The 27869-nt window shown below is 32.9% G+C and overlaps 2 protein-coding genes across 4 annotated transcripts; one reads left to right on the top strand and one right to left on the bottom strand.

The window, feature by feature from the left end:
* Positions 1 to 2496: 2496 nt before the first annotated feature.
* On the bottom strand, positions 2497 to 9542 carry LOC120086171 (protein FRA10AC1). Of its 3 annotated transcripts, none has more exons than XM_039042681.1 (12): positions 9383 to 9447; positions 9202 to 9269; positions 8702 to 8927; positions 7804 to 7885; positions 7485 to 7568; positions 6716 to 6755; positions 6572 to 6617; positions 6078 to 6136; positions 4885 to 4952; positions 3972 to 4055; positions 3839 to 3894; positions 2497 to 2965 (listed from the first exon to the last, which is right to left on the bottom strand). In XM_039042681.1, the coding sequence occupies exons 3-12, from the start codon at positions 8754 to 8756 to the stop codon at positions 2880 to 2882; spliced, it is 660 nt and encodes a 219-aa protein (XP_038898609.1). In that variant the 5' UTR covers positions 8757 to 8927; positions 9202 to 9269; positions 9383 to 9447; the 3' UTR covers positions 2497 to 2879. The 3 variants fall into 3 exon arrangements, with proteins under 3 accessions (XP_038898609.1, XP_038898610.1, XP_038898608.1); XM_039042682.1 differs by having other exon boundaries at positions 8702 to 8850; positions 9383 to 9428; XM_039042680.1 differs by lacking the exon at positions 8702 to 8927 and having other exon boundaries at positions 9383 to 9542.
* Positions 9543 to 23849: 14307 nt separating this feature from the next.
* Positions 23850 to 24734, top strand: LOC120084551 (zinc finger BED domain-containing protein RICESLEEPER 2-like). Its single transcript, XM_039040349.1, has one exon. The coding sequence runs from the start codon at positions 23850 to 23852 to the stop codon at positions 24732 to 24734; it is 885 nt and encodes a 294-aa protein (XP_038896277.1).
* Positions 24735 to 27869: the final 3135 nt, after the last annotated feature.

Here is a 27869-nt window from a genome sequence, read left to right as displayed (position 1 = left end):
ATCTTTCAGGGTTTATGTTCCCTTTTCCAATTAGTCGTTCGTGGGTTCTGTCTTGAGTCCAGAAGTTCTTTATGTTTTAGTTCTTTGTAAGTTCTGTCTCGTACTTTGTGTTTTAGTTCTTCATGGGTTCTGTCTCCAACCCAGATCTGCCTTAATTTGATTCTGGAGTTTTCTTCAATCTCCGTCGTCAGCTTCAGTCGGTCCCTTTACAAACTCGAGTTGGTTGTTATTCTACCACTTTGAGTTGAGGAAAGGTGTTAAAGTTAATGAGGGTTTATTTTTCCTATACCTTTTCCTTATCTAGTTTTTCTTTTTCAGTATTTTTTTCTTTTCTATTTCTTTCCTTTTGTTAGGTTCGTTGATGTCTATTTATTCTTTATTTCTCTGTATTTTGATCAAGTTGATTATTCCATATAATATACAAAAATTAACAATTATAAATAATGTTTTCTTCTCGAAGTATGATAAAGGTAGAGGAATTGAATTGAAATTCCAAATCTTTTGGTCTCCAACATATCCATATATCAGTTGGATCGTGATGATCAAAGAGTTGTCAATCTTCAACCCAGAATTGGGTTCCTCTCCCATTAGTCGTTAAATTTTATTTTGCTAAGCTCATTACTGATGTCCGTCATGTGGGTTGTGATTTGACTGAACTTGGATGTTTAGTGGAGGAGATTATCTGGGTTGGCAACGGGGTCGGGGATGGGGGACTCCCATCTCTGCCCCCGTCCCCGCCATTTGAAGGCGGGATTCCCCGTCGAGGAAACGGGCCCCGCAGGGCCCCATTCCCCATTTCCCGTGGGGATTTTCTATTTTTTTTAAATTTTTTTAAGTTTGGGCTTAAATTTAGAATTTATATATTCAATATTGGGCTTACAATACTATAAATCTATAGTATACATTATAAACATACATATAAATAAGTTATTTTATATATTATAAATATATATTTATAAAATATTTAAAATATAACTATATAAAATCGAGGTCTGGGTCGGAGCGGGGATACCATCTCGAAAAAATTTCCCGTCCCGATCGGGGCGGGGCTCCGCGGGTAATTTTGCCAACCCTATCCCTATCTGAGATTAGCCGCGTTGTTTCCTTGGCCTGGTGCTCGAGATTGGCTAATGGGGCGACACACCTTCTCGCATATGCGGCACTGGAGTACAATAATTTTGGGACTTTTTTTTGTTTGTTTTCTCCCGTCTATTATTGAAGAAGCTGTTAGGGTTCATCTATTTTGTGTAGTTGGTTCTCCTCTCCTATTTGTGAGGAAGCTTTTGTATTGGACTCTATTTAGTTGTTGGTTATAAATTATACTTTAAAAAAAACACACACACATCCACATATTGAACACTATTTGCTTTAGATACTCGTGTTATCCAACATATTTGTATGTCAGTTGAGTTATGTTGATTTTGAATTAAATAAATGAAGAAACCCAAACTTGATTAAATTGACGAAAGTCTAAATACAATTCTAAAATAGCTTTATTTTTCTGATCAATCAATTTATATACATATCTTGGTTAAATTACATGTTTTAGTTGTTTTAGTTGTACTTCTAGGTTTATATAATTGATTCTATTCTTAAATATTCAATATTGGAATAAAATACCCGGATTGAATATTAGAAAGATCAATCCATGTGACTTAACTAATAAAGTTTTGTTCAAAACATCCCATCCTACCTGTATGTAGGTTAAAAACAAATAGACAGAGACAAAATATCCCCTTATCAATTAAACTGCCAAACTGGATGTGAAGTTCTAACATCCACCTACCCACCAACCAGACAATTTGACATTTCCTCGTCAAAAATTCCGTTTTATATAACGCAATTACTATCAGTCCAAGTTCATTGGTGGGAGCCAACAAACGTCAAAACTAGAGGATGAAAGGGGTGGTTGGTGACAGTGAGGGTGACGATGGATAATAGGGAGTTGAGACGAAAAACACTCGATTAGACAAAAAATGGAGAAATGAGAAGGAAGAATTTTCTTCTCGTTAGTTAAGGATGGGGATTACATTCTTCTTCCACGCCTTGCCACGATAAATATAACATATATACAAATATATAAGATTATATATATATAATACTTTACAAAAATCATACTTCAATAATCAACTCTTTCATATAATCTTTTAACATTTAAGACTTTCTTATTTTTATTTAAAGTTAAGTGTTAGACTATGTTATTGTAATATTTAAATTTTACTTTAAGAAACCATGGGTGAATAGTTTAATATTTTTGCACACAATATTATTGTTTGTATGAGGAAATTTTAGTGCTCTTTAATAAAAAAAAAAAATGTATTGGAAATGACCCAGAAAATTTTATTTGGGTGAGAATAAATTCAAGAAGTGTTAAAAAAAATGAATAAATAGTTTTCTTTTACAAAAATGGAGATTGAAATAGGGGGTGGGGCAGGGACTGGGAAGCTCTTCCCAGTCCTGGCTCGAGAACATCTTTGCCTGAGTATGAACATTGAATACAATAGGAGACTTCCAAGCTTCTGATGATTCAAAATCGACAAACCAATGTTCGATTGATCGTTCAATTTTCCTATCACTCCCAAAGGAAAGAAGCTTTTGTACAAATGGTTCTGAGCAAAAACCCCTGCTGCACACAGCTCATATAACAGAACAAGATATATAGATCATGACAAGGCTGCAATACAATTAAACAATTTCGAGAACCACATGAACATGATGTTTTATGTTAAGATACAAGTTTCCCAAAAAAATAAAAAGGTGTATGCGTACAACCCACAGCCATTTGTCGTCTTCAAAAAGGTTTCAAGGAAGCGGATCGCTGAAAATAATAATCGTCGAGGCTGAAAGTGTAGTCCTGAGGCCCATATTCATCAAGATCATTATGGAAACATTCCCTCCAGATATTCATCAAAGTCTTCTTTGTCGTGAGCTTTATGATCCCCATATGATGTTGAGGCCTTCTTTCCTGCAAAGAAATGGCAATAATCATTCCCAATAGACTGAGTATTCAAAAGTTTATTTTGAACAGAAATGCGAAATGTTATAAAAGGGCAAGCCGATCCAATGAGGTTACGAAAATTCTCCGATTGAATATGAGAATATTTAAACTATAGTTGTGAAAAGCTAGAAATTTGGCAGGTGAGTTGTCCCGTGAGATTCGTCGAGGTGTGCATAAGCTGGTCCGGACACTCAACGAATATCAAAATAAAAATTATAATAAAACCTAGAAATTTGTACCCCTCCGAAATAAAAAGAAGCTAGGATGTTTTTTAAGCCTGCAATATGGAAATGTCTAAAACTGCTTCAGGGCTTTCCTTCTAAATTTATGGCATTTCTTTCCTTCTAAATCAACCAAATAAGAGCTCAATTGATATCAGCCACAAGATCCTCTTGCCAGTCTAGCCAGTAGTTTCTAGTCTATTCAATAGGAAAGAAATGTGATTATTAAGAGTGTAACTCACTAGCTAAGGACGCTTGAGTTGATCAGAGAGGGAAGTTTCAAATTCCTCTAACTATTTGGGGTATCGCTCTGTATTTCCTTGTTCTACAAATTATCGAAATGGTTCTCTGATTTCTACTATCGATCCAACTTTTTATACTACCAAATGAACCTGAGAACATAGTACCAAGCCTAGGAAAGGGTTTCCTTCTATAACAAAAGATCCAATGTGTATGATATCTTGAAGTTCTTGTAATCAACTACTTCAACTTTCTTTACACAAAAAAAGGAGAAAAAAAAGGACAACAGTAATTAATAATCTCTCATATATGTAATGGTCTAAAAGTGGCAAACACAATTGAATAACTTCTCCAAATTATAGAGGGCACTTCATCATACCTTTTCTCCTCGTTCTGCTCCCTTCATCCTCACTATCTGAGTTGTCATCACTTGACCTGAAAGTAAATATAACAGTCAGCTTCTGTAAAAGTTGACAAGCAGAAAAGTGCTCCTTTAGAGTTTTGAATAGCACCTCTTCCTTTTGGACATATCTTGCTCCTTCCTTTCCTGTTTCTCCTTTTCTTTCTTTCTCTTGTAGTGAAGCTTTTTTAAGCATCTATTCCAAATTATCCAAGATGGGAGAAAATATTGGTAAATAAACCTTACAAAGAAACGCAAGGAGACAATATGAAAATAGAAAAAGGATCGAAGACGATGGTTTTAGTCATCAGGGAAATTAATATTCCAAACAAAAAAAGGATTGAAGACGATCAGAAAAAGAATAATTAATATTCCAAACAAAGAGTTACAGTGAAAATCGTTGCTTTGATTCATATTCGTATCTGACATCACATTTAAATATAAGTAATGAAGTGTGGAAGGAATGGAAACTAAACAGCAACCTGATTCAACATATGATCCATATCCAAGCAGAAACAAAACCTATAAATACGTGCAGATGACTACATGACATTCAAAATCATGCAAAATGGAATTAAAGAACTGCATTTAATGATTATGTATTCAGATCCTAATTAATTACTTAATTCAGCATTCCATGATTTGCATATCTATAAAAGATAAAGAAGCATGTAAAATGTTTGGCTTCAATCGAAGAGGAAGAATAAATGACAGTCTCATCCAAACATATCACCCATGATTATGGAAACAATACTATAGAAACAATATGAATATGTCTAGTATTATCTAAAAGCGTCCTTCAATCATCTGGCAAAAGATAAAGATATTCCATAAGATCAAATCACAGTTTAGGAAAGAAGCGGCCTTTTCAGTAATATAAAAGAGTTCAAACGGATCTAATGGAGCATAATGAATAAAAACTACAAAGGACACAACCACATCGAAGTGCTGATACAAACAGCACAGTCGCTGAGGGGAAAAAGAAATAGAATCGGGAACCTTAGCATATAAAAATGACCACCGACCTCTCACAAGTTACCAGCTTTACAAGGGCTTGTTTGTTTTCTCCTGCTTCAAAATAAGAAAAGTTCACCTGCAATAATAGAGAAGTAAAAAGACATGCAGTAACTAGAAGCGGCCAACATCGTTCATTTAGAACTTTGATCTTGTAACAAATGGAAAACCATTCCAAATTTGAACATCCCAGCTCATCAGGACATGTCATTATGTCAAATAAAGTTGCAATAGTAAATATTGACATTTTGCCTGTATACTGTACATCAATACCTATACCAATAGCACCTGCACTATCCACTATCAATACCTATACCAATAGCACCTGCACTAACCACTTCCAAGTTTGCAACCACATGAATTTCCATCATTAAATCCTCATTATCGATCCTGTGTTTTTAAAAGAAAATTTCAAGCATCTGTTTCTTAATTTTGCTAAACTCCTTTTCCTAGCCAAACAGGCCATCTTTGGCCTCATGAAAGAAAAATTGCAGTCAAACAAGGAACTTCTTGGAAATAATTGAATTGACCATGTAGAAGTAAATTCAGGTACTTTGAAGTTGGCAGGAGAAAAAGAGGGGGGGGTCGAGGGAGAACAGATAAACACCCAAACTCAATGTCCATGAAGTACTACATTTTATCTTGCAATGTCACTACCAGACTAAAAAACTCTAAGCTAATACACTATTTTAAGCTTGATCTTTTTTCAATTCATTCTTTCTTATGTGGATTTGAATATTGATTCTGATTTGCAAAATCTACTGCATAGATTATTAACCTAAACTAAGTAATGACAACATGATGAATTCAATACTTCTTCATGTAACACCATATCATATTACCACCACACCTAACAGTTTAATCTGCTTATGCTAAAGTAAAAACAATCTGTTCAACTCATTCGAACAGAGTAGTAAGGTGTGATGGGCAGTGCCAGAATCCACTGAACAACAGGTCCCATCCAAAAACTTATATATCCATGTCATATCTCTCCTCTGCTCTTATTGCCCTCAAATAAGCCTTTAAAGTTTAATCAGAAGACAAAGTCCTTCCTATGTCTTTCAATATAAAAGCAGTACCCAGTTAATATCCACAGTCCCAATTAATATGTTCCTATTTATACATTATCAAGTCTCTATCATATCCTGATATGTTGAAGTAGTAAACTAGTTGTAGCTGGTATCTAAATATATATTAATATTACCTCATAGCTTGCTAAACCATCCTTCTCATCACAATGCTTGTTACCGCATATGAACTGCCCTGACAGAAGAAAAAGTGGTCAAGCAAAAGCTCGAGCATAAATCCCAACAAAAAAGATAAAGATTACAGCCTACAGGAAATTAGTACTTTTTTCAACTATAAAATGTCAATAGACAAATTGTGAAAACAAGATACAGCGTACATTTAAAATGAGGTAGTTTCAATATCCAAAATAAAAAAAAAATGAACAAGGTACTTAAAGAAGTGGAATAATTTTTATAAGGCTCCTAGCTAACCACACAGCCAATTAGCCAGATAAACAAATATTCAAAGTAAAGTAAATAATAAACGAAAAGGCGATATCATCAAAAGGCAACCGATTGTACAGTCAAGCAGCAGGATAATGGAAGTTCATACTAAAAGTTAATAACTAAAATTAAAAAAATGAAAGAAAAGATGGCAGATACTAAAGAATGGACATTAAAAAAATTGTACCTTTCCCAGATATTACTTCCTTCTCCGTACGCCACCTGAGACCAATCTATAAAGAAAGTTTTAATACTAGTTTGAATTTCACGTGAAAATTTCAGTAAGAAACGGAAAATAGAAGTGAAGTAATGAGAAAACTTCATAGCTCACCTTCCCACTTTTGTATTGTGTCATATCAGCTATGCAGTATCTTCGATGAATTTAAGGCAACAATATCTGATTTGCTCTCACATAAGCATAAAAAAGTACTAATTTTGTTCTTGTGATAAGAAGCATTGCACATATGCTTAAAAAAAAAGTAACTAAATGGGGGATCGAATTAAACTGTTTCCAGCTTCCCTAACAGCAATGTAGCCCTTGAAATGCACAGTCAAAAAAATATATATATTCAACGGTTACACAAAGAAAACCTTAACTGCTATAAGTACTTCTAAGGCACCTGTAGCAGTAATTTAATCAGATTTCAATGTAGTTTCTGTCTTTAAACTATTATCTAGTCTCTGGTAGTTTGGCCCCTAAATTTTTAAATTTTGATTTTGGTCATTCAATTTCTACCCACAACTTGCTTTGGTCATTTAACTCTTAAAATCTCATTTTTAGTCCTCCATTTTTCTTTAAATTCCTTGAAATGTAATTTAACCCCTTTATTATCTATGTCCTATTCACATTATCAAGATAGAGACTAAATATGAGCTCTTAAAAAAAGTTTGAAGACTAATGTTGATATTTTAAATATTAATGAACTGAAATTTAAGAAAACATGGAAAAAAGTTTAATGACTAAAATGAAACTTTTAAAAGTTCAACAACCAAATTGACAAATAGAAATCAAAGACAAAAGCCAGATCTAAAACTCTATCTAATCAATATAACAAACGGCTAAAGCCCAGAAATATGGCATCAGATTATACATAGGATACTCTTTGAAAAGCTTATCATAATATCGCTTCACGAGCTTCTGCTCCCATGATGTATCCATGTCATCTTCTTCCGAACGAATGAACCTTGAAAATAATTCATTGAAAATAGCCTATAAACTTTCTTATTCCAAAGAAGGGAAGAAAAACTATTTAATTTTTTTTAAAAAAAAAAAAAAAAAAAAAACACGCACTACCAGTATAACTATGACATAGTTTATTTCTTACTGAAAACACCACTAATCTGGTCATAACACGTATTGCAAACATGAAGACGAGGAACTTTATAATGACTGCCATAAGAAGAATAGTGGGTTCTTACCGGTAGCCCTCCCTCAAGGTGTCTTGATCAGTCTTGATAGGAAATTTTTCTCCCCCAGTTTTATTTTTCCCGTAGAAATGAACTGCAACCAATAAAGACCACACAATTCAAATAGTAAAAAAATAACTGAGTATCAATCTGGTAACCTACTAAGGAGGACTATAGAGCTATTAAAAAAAATGAAGATACGCCTATTCGTATTCGTTAGTTGCATTGACTGACAAGAATTTGACACAATTTCAGATGTTTTAAGATATGAGGTTCTCTTTCTACTGCTTCGGCTTCCAAAACAAATAGTAACACGGGAAAATAAAAGAAAAATTATTACGAAAATCCATAAGCCTAACCAATAGATTGTTCAAAATCCATAATACAGTCTTAGTTTGAAGTCGTCTTTTTAATAAATATATCAGCTATTTTTGAGAGGAATGAACATGTAGGAAAAAGGTCTACTTTGATACACGAACCAAATTGAAGCCTTAATATTACTTTAACTTTTAGCACAAATTAATAAATTCTTATCCTTTCCTAGAAGAAATTTACGTTAACTAGCATGAAAGTGGACAACCATAGTTCATTCGTTTACGAATCTTTCTTAGCCACGATATATTTATACAACATTTTATATATATAAATAAAATAAAATAACTCAAATAAGGTATGACTCGCATTATCGCATTGAAATTTCAGTACTTCGTCTGACATATACAAGCACTAATGCTCCACCGAATTCTTAGTACTTCCTCAGATTTATGTACTCGTCTTTTTTCCCCTACTCTAGTCTCTAAATAATAAATTTTAATACCCTGCCGAAGTTCAAGGCTAAAAGACCAAAAGGCCAGAGGCACAATTCAGGTCTGTAATATACTTAATGTACTTGAACTAATCTCGAGGTTACCTGAAATATTTCTTGCATCAAACTGTATGTTAGGATGACTGTAGCCTCCTGTCATCTTAGTGAAGGAAACTGTTCATCATTCTTTTGCTTTAGGACTCCAGGATGTGCAAATAAGGGGCTCAATATTTGCAAGCTTCCTTCAAGTCCGTCTGTTAGCTAATAAGCTAACTTAATGAGTTTTTTTTAACAATTCTTAGAGCAACGGGTCAATGGCCATGTTGTCGCTCTATTCCATTTGCAACCGCGATAGACAAAATCCGAATGAGCTAAAAGCTAAACAATAATATTCATCCACTTCCATAAATGAGCAGTAATTTCGCCCCCACTACTAGTAACTGATTCGTCATGTTGAAATATAAGATCATGCGCTAAATTCAACTAAAGCAACATATAATTAAGCCATAATCACGAATCTAATCGTTTCCCTCACAAATGCTCATTAATTACACAAAAATGCTCCACGAAAAGTAAAGTAAAGATTAATAAAGTAGAAATCGCACCATAATCATGCATAAACTTCTTGTGGCGATCGTAAGCATTAAGCCCTCGCACATGAGCCTGGTACTGTCTGCAAAATTTTCAAGAATAAGGAAGAAAATTAGTTAAGAATAAGTGAAAGAAAGAGCTCCATGGAGATGAGTTATGGACATGTTAAGAGAGATTGAAGACAAGAGAACGCACTGTTTTCTCTCTTCTCTTTCGAAGATGGCGTTCTTCAGAGAGCCGAACGACGCCATGGCCGCGCCAAGCGATGAATTTCGCTGTGATTTGGTGATTCGTAGAGGAGGTCTGCCTTCTGCTGGAATCAAACTGACGCCCACTCGACAATGAATTTGGGCCGGGCTTTACTACTGCTTTCTTATGGGGGCTCAAACTTACGGGCGAATGGGTTTTGACATGTTCGTTTTTAGTTTTAAATTGCTTTTCAAAATTAAAAATGAGGTGTATACAGATATAGGTTAAAGAGAAATTCTTTTAAATGAAAAAATCGTTGAAAATATTTTTAAATATAGATCATCTACTATTGATAGATACCTATCAATATCAGTCAATAATAAACTATGATTTTACTATATTTGAAAATATTTTAAATATTTTTTCCATTTAAGACAATTTCTCTTTAACCTATATTTATATAAACCTAATTTTTAATTTTTATAAGCGATATAAATCTAGAAAGGAACATGTCAAACCCATTTGCCCACAGTGAAATTTTACTATATATAAAAATATTTGAGTGTATTTTATTATATTTGAAAACAATATTGGATTTAAAAAAATGTCAAATACACAATTATTTAAACTTTTTTATTTTTTACATAATAGACTAATGCATTATTATTTTACTTAAAAGTTTGGTCAAAGGTTTGAACTTTTTTTATTTTTTTTACCTGAATAGCCTATGCGTTATTATTTTACTTAAAAGTTTGGTCCACGGGTAAGTTCAAGAATAATGTATTTTTTAAAGATAATGACAAAAATAGGATATATTAGAAAGAAATTACAAAAGTAGGTGGAGGAAGAAAGTATTGACAAAAATAAGGTAGCAAAATCGTGTACCCGATACACGATTTTTATATCAGCTAACAAACTCGTGGATACAAAGGGGAACAAATCTATTTGAATTTACCAGTAAAACAAATCTATGTAGAAAAAAAATTACGGTAAAACAAATCTATGAGAAAAAAATAGATTTTGCCTTCATTCGTGACTAGAAATTTGATTTAATTTTTATTTTATTGTAGGTCTTTAAAAATTTGAATTTCACATCAAAAAATACAAAAAAAAAAAAAACACTAAAAAAAAAAAGAAGACAGAAGTTGGGGAAAATGTGAAAAAAATAAATAAATTTAGCCTTATAAATTTTATTCAATTTTTATTTTATCATATGCCTTTTTGAATTTCACAGTATCCGAAAATGAAAAAAAAAAAAAAAAAAACACTAGAAAATAAAAGAAGAAAATGAAAGTTGGGGGAAAATGTGAAAATAAAAATAGATTTAGTCTTAATTCATTGCTAGAAATTTGATTCAAATTTTATTTTACCATACGCCTTTAAGAATTTAAATTTCACGGTAAAAGATTCTCCGAAAATGCAAAAAAAACACTAAAAAATAAAAGAAGAAAACAGAAGTTGGGGGAAAATGTGAAAGAAAAAAATATCTAGAATTAATTCGAGGCTAAAGATTCAATTTTTATTTGCAATTAAAAATTTGAATTTCGCAATTCTCCAAAAATACAAAAAAAAAAAAAAACTTAAAAAATAAAAGAAGAAGACGGAAGTTGGGGGAAAATGTGAAAAAAATATATATTTAACTTTAATTCGTGGCTTTGATTCAATTTTTATTTTACTATAGGCCTTTGAAAATTTGAATTTCACGATTTTTCGAATATGCAAAAACGCTAAAAAATATAAAAAGATTTTTTTGTGGTTGTCCTTGCCTTAAATCATGAACGGGGCACACGATTTATCTGCTGACTCAAAACTCATGGCCCCCATCCACGATTTCACAACCCTATTTTTGTCAATAGTTCCAAACCAACCTTATTTTTGTCAATAAATATTAAAATAATATTATTTTTTAAAAAAATTCCAGTTTACTTCTTTGGCCTTTATTACCATTCTTTTTTTAAAAAGATTTCAACTAAAGGAGAATGAATCAATTTATTTACAAATATAACAAAATGTCACTATTTATCGGCAATAGACCACGATAGACATCTATCAGTGTTTGATATATGTCTATTGCAATCTATCGCCCACTAATAGATGTCAATTGCAGTTTATCATTGATAAACAATAACATTTTTGCTATACTTGAAACTATTTTATGCAATTTTACCATTTAAACAACTATAAAAAAAAAAAAAAAAACATATACAATAGTATCGATATCAAAAGATAGGAAAGTTTCTTGTGGTTATGAACTTTCCAAAGTGACATTCTTTTCAAAATCCATGTAAGTAAATAAAGTGTTTCCAAAAATTCGAAAAGAGTTCTCGTGAATGAAAGCATGAATCAACAATAAGCTTTGAAGGAGAAAACGAGTATATTTGTTATCTACAGTACAAAATATTAGATATATATTTGAAGTTTCTATAAATAAACCGTGGTATATTTGATAAGTGCATAGACAATATATTTTGTACAATATATCATATTGTATATCGAACACTATATGAGATATATATTTACATTTTTTAGTATATTTGTAAACACGCCAAAAAATAAACTATAGCATATACAATGTATATTTACATTTTCCAGTATATTTTATATATACTCAAGATTTTAATAGAGGAAATTTCCATTTTCAACTAGAAATATGGAGAGAAATAAAAGATACACTAAATATTCTAAAATGAAGGAAACATTAATTTTTATTGTGCATTAAATGAATATCAATCGAAATTAATAAATAATAAAAACAAGTATTAATAAAAAAAAAAATAATAAACATTTTGAAATGATGGATGCTAAATTAGTCAAATATGAAAAATAAAATATCATAATGAAATAATTCAAATTTTAAAAAATTTATGAAATGTATGGTGTAAAAATGATTTTCTGACTAAAATTTAAAAAAATTGGAAGTTTTTCTTTTAAAATGGACTAAAAAATCGGTCTAGAGCAAAAGTGTTGTAACATTGAGGAGCACAATGGCGTATGACGAGAACACGGATATGGAGAAGATATATTTGAAATAAAATAAAATAACTAAATAATTAAATGAAATACATCAAATTATAGGAAATGGGAGAAAATGGAAACTTCCTCCAAGCCTTTTGGATTTCTTACCAATATGTGTGTATCTTACAAAACCTACCAAATGTCACTAGGTGGATTACATTGATACTAATAGTGTGTAATTTTGAGACAAGTAGACAACACTTGGGGAAATAGGGGTATGACACATGGTCAATGGACAATAAGCACGAGCATCTAATGGGCATCTATTATTATAATATTTATAAAACTCTTCCTTAGATGCTCATTATATATATGAAATATGCCTCATTAAAATCTTACTATGAAAAACCCTAGTAAAAGAAAAAAAAGTATATATTTAATGTAATATACACTCATAAAATAGTACAATATATTTACTTCCCCTCGTGAAAACATCATTTAAAATCTTTGAGTCGTTGCATTCTAATGTTGTGCATCGATTTTTCAAAGGTTGTGGTGGGTAATGCCTTTGTAAATAAATCTTTCAGGTTATCTTTTGAACAGATTTATTGTACATTGATGTCAACATCTTCTTCAAGATCGTGGGTGTAGAGAAGTTTTGATGAAATATGTTTTGTTCTATCTCCTTTAATATATCATCGTTTGATTTGGGCTATACATGTTCTGTTGTCTTCGTATAATATTGTTGAAAGTTTTTTTATTAAAAGGCAAACCACATGTTCCACAAATGTGTTGAGTCATTAATCTTAGTCACACGCACTTTCGATTAGCCTCGTGGATTGCAAAGATTTCACCATAATTTAAAGAAGTGATTGTTATGGTCGGTTTCACTGGTCGCCATGATACCGCGGTTCCTCCATATGCGAACAGATAACCTGATTTAATTTTATCTAAATCTCTTTTTATTAGTTTAAATATGTTATTATCAGTTTCAAATTGTAATATAAAGTTGAACATATTTCCAGTTCTGAAAATTAACTAATATACATTGTAAATACAGTGTAATTGCAACGTGAAGTTATGAGATTGACTAATCTACATTTACACATATAGTGCCATTGTAATATGAAGTTATGCGATTTTAATTTTCATTTTTCGTATTTTTTTATTTACATTAGAGGTTCTTCTTGATTTTTCTCCAACGATATCTATTTGAATCTATCTTTTGTTATCAAATTTTGTTTTATTTTTTTATTATTTGTTTATGCAGTTTGTTATTATATTAATTTTTTGTGTGTATATTATTATTATTTATATAGTTTATACTCTTTAAAATGTAATCTAATAATATAACAATATATCATTGGTATATAAAATATATTTATTATTTTGATAAAATTTGTTTTATATTGTTCCATTTTAGAAGAAGAAGAAGAGGAAAAAAAAAAAAAAAAAACTAACCCTTATTTCCAATGTTTGAATATATTTATAATTTTCATGAAAAAAAAAAATCTAAGCACTTTCCTCCCTACATATTTAAAAATATATATTTTTTAAAAAACCCCTCATTATATTTTACCTTCCTCTTATCCCATCCTTTTCTTTCTCTCTTTCCTAGTTTCCATTTGCAGTAACTTCTAGCCATAACATCTCCACAACCTCTCCTTTAAAGTTTATGCTAGCACACCCTTCTCACCACAGTCGCATATTGGGTCATCTCATTTACAACCTTACATCATTTCTTCTCTCACTATCGCCCTCTCTGCTACATTTCGGTTTACACGACTATCAAATCTTCTTTTGTTCATCATCGATTGGTTCTCTAAGTGGTTGCATGCCACCACTGATGACCATCGCACCACAAACACACCATCGTGGTCGTCCATTGAAGAAGCAACTGCCAATTGTTTCTCAATGAGGACCATATTGGCGAGTTTTTAGATTTTCAAACCATTTCTAAGATTTTGACTACGCTGTTTGTTTTTTAGTTTTTGGTTTATATTATATTATTTATTTATTTATTTTTGCTTATAGAAGTTTAGATATAGTATATTTGCAATGTTCGAGTTGTTTTTAAAACATTGTCTATTTGTACTCAATTTGTTAGTCTTTGAGGTAGTTTGGTCATTTACCAATTTGTATTTTCTATTATTTGAATTTGTTTTGCTGTTTTTACAATTTTGAAATTTTTTTACCATTTTTCTAAATGAAACTTTAACATTTGTTATTTCTCTTGTCAGCCCTAAATAATTTATGTTTTCCCATTAATAATCAATATCATGAGTTGCATGAATGCATTATAATGAATGAATAAATAAATAAATAAGTGGGTGTGTGTCTGTGTATAAAGAAGAAGCAAGAAAATGCCCAAAATATGTCCACGCAACATATTTTAAGAAGGGTAATACTTGGGTGTGTCGAGTGTCTCGACCCCACTACAAGGAAGAGCGTCATCAAGGACGATGACGTGATTAAGTAGGGGAGAATGTCTCGACCTTACTATAAGGGTGAGCATCATCGAGAATGATGAGGAGAATAAGTGGGGGAGACTGTGTCGACCTAGAAATAGAGTCATCGAGGACGATGACAGTGTTAAGTGGGAAATAGTGTCTCGACCCTACTATGACAAAGTGGGTTGAGACTCCCACGAAGTGGACGAGATAAGAAGCAATCACGATGACATCTAAAACGATGTCATCTATCAGGCCAAAGAAAGGGCAAGAGAAGTAAAGTGCGATGCGATCGAGGACGATGCATCATCTAACACATAAAGAATAGTAAGCAAACATGCCAGATTGAACATCAAATAAGAAGACAAACACCATTGTCATTGGTGGTGTCAATGACGAGCTTAGTGGGGGCCAGATGGGGTCCGCGACCATGACCTTGAAAGTTAGGGTCTCGTCGTGAGTTTGGACGGCAACTCTAGAGCGCATATTGAGGAAATATGCAAGCACGTTGAATTTCAAGTCAATCAGAGTTCAGATGAAAGCTCTATGTTGGCGAGTGACCGTTCGCCATAATCCATATGCATGGGTGGCAAGTAAGGAAATGTTCAGAAAATACTATAAGGGAGAGACATGGTGTTGTCTCTCTACCACCCATGGGCATTGGTGCCTAAGTGAACTACCACAAGTGTGTCATGGCGTGGGTGAGTGTCGGGGATGAGTGTCTCAGACAACTTCCTATGAGGAGGAGTAACTCAAGGACAGTGTCGACTGGCACGAGTGTGCCGAACATTGCTCCTTTTCGAAAAGAATGGAGGTTGGTATATATGCTCAGGTTCCAGCACAGTATCCTCAAACGACGCGGTATGGTTGCAAGTGTCGTCATGCCTTGATGATGTTCGTATTGATGGTTGTTTCGTTGGTCCCGGTAGATGTGAATGACTCGAGAGTCGATTCTTGATAAACGTGTCCCTATGTGGAATGAAGCTTTATGTTATTCTAAGGTTCAGGGTGGCATCGTTGAACACTGATGGACACCCAATGAGCGTTAGAAAGTTACTCTCAGTTCAGCTAGAGGCAAGACTTATCCCAATTGACAAGTTAAGTTAGTTCCTGACTCGAGATGAAGTAAAAAGCTTATAATGAGTTGGATAAAGTAGTATTGACCCCGTTATGGGCCAGAACTCATGCTGGTAAGGTCCTGACAATATGAGGAATGGGATGACCGAATGGTGGAGAACTAAGGTGAAGGAGAGAAGTTGGAATGTACGAAGGGGCGACGTACATTGTCGAGATAAGCTAAGTTGTAAGCATCAAGTTGAGAACATACGATCAAGACAATGTCACTGCAAGCGAAAGAATGCTCATAGGTACGACTAGTCGAACGAATGTTCGATGTGCGTTGTGAGACAAAGATTACGTAAGCTCGGCTGAGGATGAAATAACCTCGCCTGAAGCTCCAACAAAGTAAGATGACTCGAGAAAATAATGTATTAGCTAGGATTAGCCTTTAGGCTGGTCATGTTCGAGGAAAAGATCATGGCACTGCACAATTGAAGAAGTATAAATGTGACACCAGGCATTACCCATCTTTGTGTATCACTTCTCACCATTCACATACAAAATATTAAAATATTTCAAAAAAGGAAAAAATTCAAATTTGCCACATTGCAAGTTATGACTGGATAATTTAGTGGGATGCACAAAGATATGTGATATCCAAGATACACCTAAGTATTTTTCTTTTAAGAAATCTAACTCCCCTTAAATAGCAAAATTTTCAATACACCAAAGCGAATAGAATTCAACTGTCATACATGCATTAACAACTAATAGGTATATGATTTGAATCTCTTGTCCTAATTACATTAAAATAAATATAATATAATATAATATCATTAAAACAAACTTTCTAGTATCACTATGAAAAATATACAAGCAAACCTAAAGGAAAAAGATATTGACATCAATCATCACAAAAGTAGGTAAAAACAATAAACGCATTAACTACTCCTACCAACCCTTTTGTCTCTAATCAATGTGGCATGGACCCATGGATGTCACCCTTTCACATGGAAGGATCTATTCCTCCCAACAGCATAGTATTATTGCCTTGGATATTTAGGGCAAAATATCTAGACCAAATTTCGATTAGCCACTTCAGGTTTCTTCAACCTCCATTATTGTATTAGGAGTTTGTATTTTATATGAATTAAACTAGTAAGTTGATGGACATTGAAATTTATATAATTTACACGCATGAAAAAATGTATATATTAAGATGATCAGATTGTCGTGATAAATAGATTTTGAAAGGAAAGATCGTCGTTCTGAAGAGATGTATAATACAAGAAGGGCAACATTTCAACTTTGATCTTATGAGAATTTAGAAACAATGTCTACACTTTATTCTCCTACTCAAGATTCAGGTGAAACCATACGTTCTTATATGGATATGAGTTAAATGTTCATTAAAATTATTTTTCTATTTTAAAAAAAGCACGCATAATTAATTTTAAAGTACTCCAAGCTCTACTTTATTTTTAAAGAAGTCGATAGACATATAAAACTACTAATTAAAACATTTCGCTATGGATTTTTTTTTATTGGTTGGGACTTTTAAATAATATCTTCGAAGCAATTCATTATTTTTCTTTACGTATAAATAAATTAATATACTATTGTCTATATAAGATTGTGATGTTTTTCTATATAGATCACATGCCTCTTTATTAGCTTTAATGTATGATTAATAATTTTGTGTGACGTTTTCTTAGAAAAAATGTATGACGTAGGTAATAAGTCTAACTTTATTAAATTTGGACATATAATTTATTGGAGTAAACAATAAATTATAAATTATTTCATCTTTAACGCCGTCACTGCTTTGCAATGGAGATTTCCTATCTCGTTTAAGATCACTATGCAAATATTTATCTATTATTCCTATATTATATATTCTAAACTTAATTTCCTACCCTTCAGAATAAATAAATAAATAAATAAACTTAATTTAAGGTGAAATATTATCTTGATCTATTTACTTTGAGGCTTACTTAATTGTATCTACATATTTTCAATACTTCAATACATTTGAAAGTATATATAGACTATAATTAAATAAATTCAAAAGTATAATAATCAAAATGATATTTTGATGAGCATTGCTCAACTTGCATAAAGTGTTTGATTTTGATCAAAAGGTTTAAGGTTCAATCTTCATCTCATATACTAAAAAATGTAACTTTATTATAAAACAAATACATCGTTGCATAATTTAATTATACTTTATACTTTTAAATTAAAAGAGACACGTTCTCTAGAACTTCAAATGAATTAGATTTTTATTTCAAATTAGATTTTTTCTCTTATCCTAAATGATGGTGGAAAGAGAGGGGAAATATTGAGATAAAAAAATTGTAAATTTAATAATTTAAGTACTATATATTTTTTCAGTGGTATTTGACCCTCTTACTTAATTGATGTTACAATCATACATTCCAAACATGATGTTAAATAACTCAATTTCAATTGTATATTCATTATTGAAGTTTTTACATTTATTGAAAAACTTTATTTTTTCATCTTTTACCTTTTACACATTTACTGAGAAACTCCATTGATCTTACAACTCTACATCCTGAACAATATTATTCCAAAACTTCAAAACTCAAATCAACATCCCCTATTTACTTTAAAGAGCTTGATCGTTTTGAATTCTATGATTAAAAATTCATTTACAAAAATGTTGGGTTGTATCATATTTATTAGATAAAAATTGGTTTTACTTTATAAGTTTGACTAAGAGGTTGAGAGGACTGCAGACAAATATAGACGAGACAAGTCAAAACTAGTTAAAATAGGACTAAATATATCAAGGGTCAGGACTACACATGGAAAAAAGAATTTCTCTAATTAATTTAATAAAACTTTATTAGGTATTTTTAGATTTTTTTAAAATAATTATTTTAATATATATATTGACAAAAGTAAGATAGGATTGAAAGTATTGTCAAAAATAGGTTTTTAAATCGTATACTCGGTACATGATTACACCTTGATCGTGTACCGGTATACGATTAGCCCTAAATCGTGTACCTCATACACGAGTGCTTGTTGATCTGACACGTGTACTCTGTCGTGGCAGTCATGCAGCATTGACTGAGATAATCGTGCACCCGGTACACGATCACCTTAAGTCGTGTACCGAGTATACGACTCCCTTCTCTATTAAACCGCCGCGACCCTTATTCTTCCTCCATCCGAAAAGTCTTATGCCTCCTCTTTTCTTCCATCTTCCCCGTCCAAAAATCTCCTCTGTTCGTCCATCCGAACAAATTATCCCAAAATCTCCTATCTTAATTCGTGTGCCTCCATTTAACCATCTGTCCAACCATTTGTTTTCAAAGCTTCTCCTCTTTTTGATTGTGGTGAAAAATTTTCCCTACGTTGTTTTTGAATATATTTATTTATGGTACTTATATTGTTTGTATTTGGGTTGAAATTAATGTGTAGTTTATGCATCTATGATTTATTTGTTGGGTTAAATCTATAAATATATGTATATGTTTGTCTATTTGTTGGGCTGATTTTGTCTAATGTAGTTTATGAACTTAGAAATTAGATTTTGTTGGGTTACTTTTCTGATTTTGTCTAATGTAGTTTACGAACTTAATGTCTAATTCTAATGTAGTTTATGAACTTATAAATTAGATTATGTTTATGAACTTAAAAATGAAGATTGGTTCATATATATTACTTTGTTTGCATTTTGGCTGAATTAAATGTATGATTCATGGATATATTATTTTGTTTTTATTTGGGCTGATTTAAATGTATAATATTTAAATTATTGAACTTAGAAATTGGATTTTGTTGGGTTGACATATTAACATATTTTTTTTTGTCAACTGTGACAGTTGAAAAAATCATAATAAATATGTCAATGCGTCTTGAAGATTTAGTTATTCTTGAACCTGGAAATGATGGAGATAGTGACATTGACGTTGAAGTTGATGAATTATTTAGAAACGAGAGTAGTGGGAAACATGATCTTGAGTTGGTACCATCGGATATGTTCACCCAAATAGATTGGTAAATTACAAATTCAACATGTGCACTATGGTCTATTTTGGAGGAAAATAATATAGGTGTAGATAATTGTAGTTTAATACATAAAAGTATATTGTTTAATACTAAAGAAGATTTACAGCTTGCTATAAAAAAATATTGTGTGACGGAATACTACGAAATTGTTGCAGTGGAATCAAATCAAGATCTTTGGCATGTCAGATGTAAATCATGAAATGATGGTAGTACTTGGAGGTTACGGGCATGTCGGTGTAAAACTCATGGGATGTTCGAAATCACCAAACTTCAAAGGGGACACTAATGTTTGTTTTCAGAATTGGCACAAGATAATTCACAATTTGCAAGAGAGAAGAACATAACAGACGTACTTGTCCACAACGTACATTAGGTGCTTCGTCTTGGGGTCATTAGGTGTATCTTTTTTTTTTACTTGTATTTTTTATGTAATTGTATATTTTATATACTTGTATTTTTATGTACTTGTAATGTAATTGCACTTATATTTTTTATGTAATTGTACTTTTTATGTAATGAATTTATTTTATGTAATTGTATCTTTTTATGTACTTTTTATGTATATTGTATGTGATGGATTTTATTATGTAATGTAATTTGAACTTCTTAGGTAACGAAGCTTGGTCTTTCTAATCCTGTACAATTATACCAACAAAATACGTATCGTTCACAATCAGTATGGATAGTTCTTCCATAGTAATGTTGAGTTGTCGGAGAAAGGATGCGTCTTCTTTAGGGTTTGTTTGTGGCCGCCGCACCTGTTTCTTCTTCTTCTTTAGGGTTTGTCGCTTTCATCGCCTGTAGCTATTCTTCATCAGCCAGCAGTCCAAGTTTCTGTTCGAAATCGACGTCCTCCTTCTGTATTCGTCTTCGAGTTTGAGTCCCATTCTTCGTCAGCCAACAATCCAAGTTTCCATTTGTGTTCGTTCAAAATCGACGTTCGCCTTCCGTCTTCGTCTTCGAGTTCGAGTCCCGTTCTTCGTCAGTCAGTAGTCTAAGTTCGAGTTCCATTTTTCTGTCTTCACCTTTAGTCCTCATCCGATTCAGATTTTAGGTAAATAAAAAAAATTGTTAAGTAACTACTAAAATTGTGTAAATCTTTATCTGTTTGGTGTATACAAAAGTGAGGATGTTAGATCTGATCGGGCATTCAGGCCTACTGAACATAGGGCAGGCCTACCGAAATTGTGTAAATCTTTATCTTAGATTGAGGATTTGATAAGTTTTAACACAAAAAGACATAAACTTTAATAGCTAATTAAAAATCAATTGGAAATAGGATAGATTTGATGTTGTTGTTGTATTTGAACTTTGATTTATCAAATGAATGAAAGATCAAAATTCACGAATTCAATGAAATATTTGAATTTTTAGTTTAAATAAATGATTTTATTTTATGGTAATAAGTTTTCTCTCTATTTTCCCCTTTATAGGTACCATCACAATGAGCTTGAGCTTGAGCTTGAGCAAGAATAACGATTCCAATGACGATGTTGTTGTGATGCCACCACTACCACCACCACGAAAAGACGAAAGTGAGGAGATAGTTTCAAAGCATGTGATAACTGGCAGAAATGCCAGTTATTATAAGCCTTTTATTTAGAATTATGAGGGCTAACAGGTAGAAAACGCAGCGATAATACTTAGAATTTGTGAAAATTTGAGTTTTGCGTCAATAAGCACCTAAAACTTCACTGACCCAATATTATGCGTTATTCCGTGCCAAAGTGTCTATTTTTGTAGCTATCGCTAGCAATCACAGACAAACGCATGCGCTAAAGCCAAGCGACCGCAAAAGACGAACACAGACGGCAACCCCATGCGTCCAACGCATGAAAGTTGCAGTAAACGCATGCGTCCAACGCATGGAGAACACGATGAACAAATAAAGATTGTGGCCATAGAGTGACAGCCATAATAGAAGATCACAAGATGGGTAGAACGCGTTGATAACTTTAGCTAAATTAAGCTCAGACGTATACCTTGGGAGTATCAACAAGATAAGGCGATGTGACAGCGCCCATACCGCGACAAAAGCAGCAGTGAGCCATACCTTCATCATTACAGCTGTCGGCGTCCAAATTCTATAAATAGCCCTTGAGACCTTCATTTTAAGACATCCGAGCTTCTGCCTCAAGGCAGAAGTTTGTGATCACAGATGAGAGCTTGAAAAAGATTTCCAGTGAGAATTCTTCATCTCCACAATCCAAACCGAGTGACGATCGGAGCATTCACTGAAGATAGAGCTCGAGAGAGACATCTCTACCATTCAACCATGGCACCACCGGCAGCCTCGACGTAGAGTCCTTCATCTCCCTTATAATCTCTATATTGTATTACATTTTAGCTTGAGATATTAAGATATTTTGTGATCAATGCAAATCTTAATTCCTTCATTACCGTTTTTCATCATTTTCATATCTATCATAGTTTATCTTCAGCGTTTATTTATCAAAGTCAATCGCATGCTTAACCGTATAGCCTAGAGATAGGACGCATGTAGCAACCCACTGAGAAGTGTGCATTGTACGAGTATAGTGAGTTAATCTTCTTTGTTTGGTGAAAGGATGTGGCAATGCCTGTCTATGGGATACTGCATTGCTTGTTTATAAGCTAAGTAGCCACGTCTAACTACCTAAGAAGGTAAGGGATGGAACGCACTAAGCAAGGTTCGTATTGTTCTTAGAGACAGGCACAATCTTATGCTCAACGCAACCATGCATTATAGAGATATAGTCATGCGGTTGACCACCTAGAGGTGTGATGCGTTAGTGCAATGAGCTGGGATTACTCGAGCGATTTAAGATAGTAAACATTACTATGCGTTAATGGTTGTTGTGTTTCTACCTATTCTCATTGCAAGTCTTCTATTGCTCAGTTTGTTTAATTAGGAGTAGGAGTAGTGTGTAAAAAATTTAAACCTTCTTCACTTTATTTTTATTCTTATTCATCGCCTCAAACGCATCACCTCACAAAGGTTATTGAGTGACAAGTCCCCATGTTCGACCTTAGATTATTCGAGAAACTTACATGTTATACTTGGCACAAGCGTAAGAAAACTTGTGATAGGAACGCGTGGTCATTGCATGCTAAGATTAACGCATCATCATTCTGATGCATGACCTCAGATGCATGGGAGCAAACGCATCAGTTATGTCTAACGCATGATTTCATGTTCAAACCCATCCGTCCTTAATAATAAAAAAATAAAACAAAATGTGTCCCTAAAATTATATCAACAGCATGCAAATGGAAGAAAAGGGAAAAATTCATCTATGATATGGGATCACTTTACTAAATGTTCTAAATATAGTGATGATGATCTGCATGCTAAATATAATTATTGTGGTATGGTGTATGCATGTCATCCTAGAAGGAATGGAAATTCAACTACGAGAATGCATATTGAACACTACTGTAAAAAAAATCCTTATCAGATTAAGAAGTCTAGATTAGATGTAACACAAAGTAAGTTGGTTTTTAAGAAGAACGAAGGTATTGGAGATAATTCACAATCACATTCATTCCTTAGTTATAAGATGTTTACTATTGAGAGTGCTCGGAGACTACTTGCTGAGATGGTTATTATGATGAGTTGCCATTTAAATTCGTGAAGAACCAAGGGTTTAAGAGGTTTGGTGAATGGGACTTTGACATTAGTATAACCTAATTTTGTTCTTCCTTCTCGAAAAACAATTGCTAAGGATATTTTGAAAATTTATGATAGCACGAAAGAGATGTTGAAAGACATTTTTGTGAAAGAAGGATATAGAATGTCACTCACAACCGATACGTGATCATCAATCCAAAATATGAACTATTTGGTTTTGATTACACACTTCATTGATAAAGATTGGAAATTACATAAGAGAATTCTTAATTTCACCCAAATTGAGAATCATAGAGGGGAGACGATAGGAAAAGAGGTTGAGAAATGTCTAAAACAATGGGGTATTGAAAGGGTTATGACATTGACAGTTGATAATGCTTCGTCAAATGATACTGCCATTGCTTATTTGAAGAAGCATTTTAAGCATGGGTTGGTGTTAGATGGTGAATTCTTGCATGTTCGATGTTGTGCACATATATTGAACTTAATTGTATGTGATGGCCTAAAAGATATTAATGATTCATTGGTTCGAATTCGAGATGCTGTAAGGTTTGTTAGATCTTCTCCTGCTAGACTTGCCACATTTAAGAAGTGTATCAAAGAGGGAAACATAGATAGTAAAAGTATATTGTGTCTTGATGTTCCAACTAGATGGAATTCTACTTATTTGATGCTTGAGGCCGGTGTAAAATTTGAAAAGGCATTTGAGAGGTTAGAAGACTACGACACAATCTACATAAATGAGGAGGAAAAACCAACCACCAGGGATTGGGAAATTGCGAGAATATTTACCAAATTCTTGTTAGTGTTCTATGAAGTAACTGTTAGACTTTCAGGGTATTTGTATGTTACTTCCAATACAATCTTCCATGAGATTAGTATTGTTCAGGATTGCATAAAAAAATATTCAAATACAATTTGTCATAATGATGTGTTTTTGCAAGAAATGGCAACGAAAATGCAAGAAAAGTTTGATAAATATTGGAGAAAAACAGATAGAACAAATTTATTCTTCTATGTTGCCTTCGTTTTGGACCCTGATTATAAGATGAAATTTCTTTTGCATTGCCTAAATCAATTATTTGATGTTGATGTGGCAAAAATTGTAGGAAGTAAGGTAGAGGGTGTTTTGAGAGCATTGTTCAATGAATACAATTTGTCACTATCAGTTGCTAATAAGGGTCAATCTTCATGTACCATTAAAAGTTCTCCATTTAGAACTACAAGTGCAAGTGCTTAAGAGATTTCCCGTTTTGATTTTGGAGATTTGGATGAAGATGATTTGCAAAGTGTGGATTCATAAATTGACATTTACTTACTGGAGCCTTGTGTTAAACGTGAGGATAACTTTAATTTATTAGATTGGTGGAAGGGGAATTCTTCTAGATATAAGATTCTTAGCAAAATTGCACGAGATCTTTTAGCAATTTCGGTATCCACAGTTGCTTTTGAGTCCGCATTCAGCACTATTGGGAGAGTAATTGATCCTTTTCGTACCTCATTATCTCCAACCAATGTTGAGGCACTTGTATGTGCACAAAACTGGTTACGTTATGAACAAATTAGCATTGGTTTACGACAATACTTGGAGTAAATTGAAGATGAAGAGGAAGGTTTGTATATTCTAAACATATATTAAACATATTTATTCATATATTTATTATAGTAACTGCTAACAAGTTTATGATTTGTTTCTTGGTCTTTGTAATGGGATTGAACGGAGCGGAAAATGCAAAAAACAAGGAGAAGGAGAATCATGATTGACAAGTGTAAAGAAAAATTCTTAATCGCGTATATCGCGTATATCGCAAACAACTCATTAGGTTACTGATGACGTATATATATATGCACTTTGCAATGACAATAGAAGTGATACTACGTTCTAAATGATGTATGCAGTGATGCTTTCGTAGTATGCGTTCGTGTAGTACGTGTCACAAGTTTTCTTACACTAGAACCAAGTATAATTCCAACGCAAGTTTCTCAGAGTGATCTGAGGTCGAACACGGGGATTGTTGTGATTAATGCGATACTAGTGTGGTATATGCGACCGATTAAACAAAAAGAATAATGAATTGGTTTTGAAAAGTAAAATGCGGTAATCAGTAAAATGCAATAATAAAAGTAAAACGATGATAAAATAAATTGCGGTGATAAATAAATTTTAGTGATAAAATAAACGAATAAACTATTAGTATACAAGTTGAGGACTGGCTGTGAAGATGTGCAAAAGTATCTGATGAATGCGGTGACAAGTCTTATGAAATGAGTCAGAAAGAGAATGGGTGGAGGAAAAAGACATCGCAAGTTTGTCAATCTTGTTGAGGACACAACTGAGGTTCTGCTTTCCCTTGGCTTACACCTCTCGGTGATCGGTCGCGTTCCCATATGTCTATGGTGAAACAGGGATGAACGTAATGAACACAAGGTTGTTTGCATCTCTGGAAATACTTTTCTCTTTAGTTAACGCATTCTTCCAACCTTCTTTCGAGAGGTGGAATAACATCTTCAATTCTGCTCTCACATGCAAAGATGCCGTCAAGCATGCTTTAGCTAAACTCAGTCGATTTCTTCAACAAAGATTAACTTACTTGCTTAATCCATTCTCTTACCCTGGGGATTTGTTACACATGATGAAGAAAATGGATGAAGAATGTATGAAGAAGAACAGAGAAATGACAATGAATACGATAATGATATTAAAACCTAAGGATAAGCTTTTATTACATATAGTGAATGAAAGATTAGAGATGAACACACTGGATGAATAGAAAATAAAAACAAATACGGAAAGAGTGTCAATGTCTTGACGATTTACTTGCCGGCGTATGGTAGAAATGGAATGGAAAGCTTCCCTCTCAGGTTTGTTTTCCAGGTAGAAATGACCTTTTGCACAGAGCTTCTTCTTCGGGAATGGGAATGAATTGCTTGCTTCAAAGATTTACCTTTTGGTCTTGTCTCATCTTTCTCCCCGAATTTCTATGAATCGTCTCTTCAAACCAACCTCTTTTCTTTGAATTTGATGAAGCTATTTATAGACTTTGGCTTCTTCTACATCAGTGATCCCACTCTGAAAAGCTGATAATTCCTGCCATGGCTTAGTGGAAACGTCCTTCTGCTCCACGTTAAATTTGTCAGAATCGTATAACAGAAAAGTTATACAATTTCAGAAGTCCTTGCGAATGTGTCGCTCTTTACATCTACGATCGATTGTCACATGTGGTGTAATTGCTTTTATCTTTTATCGATTGTCGCATGCGGTGGAAATGCATTGATCGTTTGAGTCCATGATCGATCGTCGAATGCGCTACAATTGCGTTGTTCTTTTTCGTTCTTGATCGATTATTGCATGCAATGTGGATGCGTTGTTCACTTTTGTCCTCGAGCGGTTGTCGCATGCAGTGACCTATTTTCCTGAAAAATAAAGACTTGGACATTCCATTTTGCCATCGCAATGAGGTTAGCGGGTGTGCTTACGACACTTTACAATTTTCGCGTTTCTAAGCCAATTTCTATACAATTGATGCAACTTTTCCTTCTTTTTACTGCATCATCTAAATAAAATGGTATAAATAAGTTGTACTTCTACAAGTTATTAACAAGCAAACAAATTTGTTTGTATTGATTGGACTTTTGGAATTCAACACTAGTGTTTAGCTTGTTATTTGCTTTTATGTGACTTAAACTTTGAAGGTAGTTGTTTGAAATTTATGTATTGTGTACTTTGGAGAACTTTTTAGTTTTTAACTTTTTATTGTAGTCATTTGGATTGATATGTTTTTATGAGTTATTGTGGATTGATATTTAAGAAATTTGTGTATTGTGTACTTTGGACATGTTCTTATTGTGGTTTGATATTTAAATTATGTTTAGAATATAAAAAAGAGAATATACAAATTTCAAAAAAATGAAGAAGGAAAATAAAAGGCAGAAGAAACAAAAAAAGTTAAAAAAAAAAAAAAAAGATTCATGAAACCGAATCGAATCGAATGGAACAAGTTTGATTCGATTCGGTTCCATGCATAAATAATATCAGTGCGGTTCGGTTTAGCCTCCAAACTGAATTGGTTCCACCCCTACGGGGACAGTATCCCTGCCCCGATCCTGACCCCGATTATATATTATATTTAGAATATATAAAAATAATTTAATTTATTATATATATATATATATATATTATATATATAATATATATATATATAATATTAATAGGTAAAGTTTGGAGCCAAGAAGGTCTAAAAAAACCCAAAATTTAAAACTAAAAAACCTAAAAGGAAAAACCTATTTCTCCTTTCCTTCCTCTTCCTTCCCTTTCCCTAATTTCCTTATCTTCTATTCTGATTCTTTTTTATCGTGACTCGAGTCCCCAGCTGCC

The sequence above is a fragment of the Benincasa hispida genome, chromosome 9 (genome assembly GCF_009727055.1).
Source record: "Benincasa hispida cultivar B227 chromosome 9, ASM972705v1, whole genome shotgun sequence".
NCBI classification, from domain to species: domain Eukaryota; kingdom Viridiplantae; phylum Streptophyta; class Magnoliopsida; order Cucurbitales; family Cucurbitaceae; genus Benincasa; species Benincasa hispida.
Note: the sequence above shows the minus strand (reverse complement) of the source record. Positions and strands in the feature narration are given on the sequence as shown.

Bases quoted from the DNA above. Each gene is read 5' to 3' on its own strand.
- LOC120086171 (XM_039042680.1), bottom strand. From the start codon at position 9,438: ATGGCGTCGTTCGGCTCTCTGAAGAACGCCATCTTCGAAAGAGAAGAG. The intron at 6,137-6,571 runs GTACAATTTTTT...TTCTTCTGTCAG, and splicing joins GGAAGTAATATCTGGGAAAG to GGCAGTTCATATGCGGTAAC. The intron at 4,953-6,077 runs GTAATATTAATA...CTATTATTGCAG, and splicing joins ATGGTTTAGCAAGCTATGAG to GTGAACTTTTCTTATTTTGA.
- LOC120084551 (XM_039040349.1), top strand. From the start codon at position 23,850: ATGACATTGACAGTTGATAATGCTTCGTCAAATGATACTGCCATTGCT.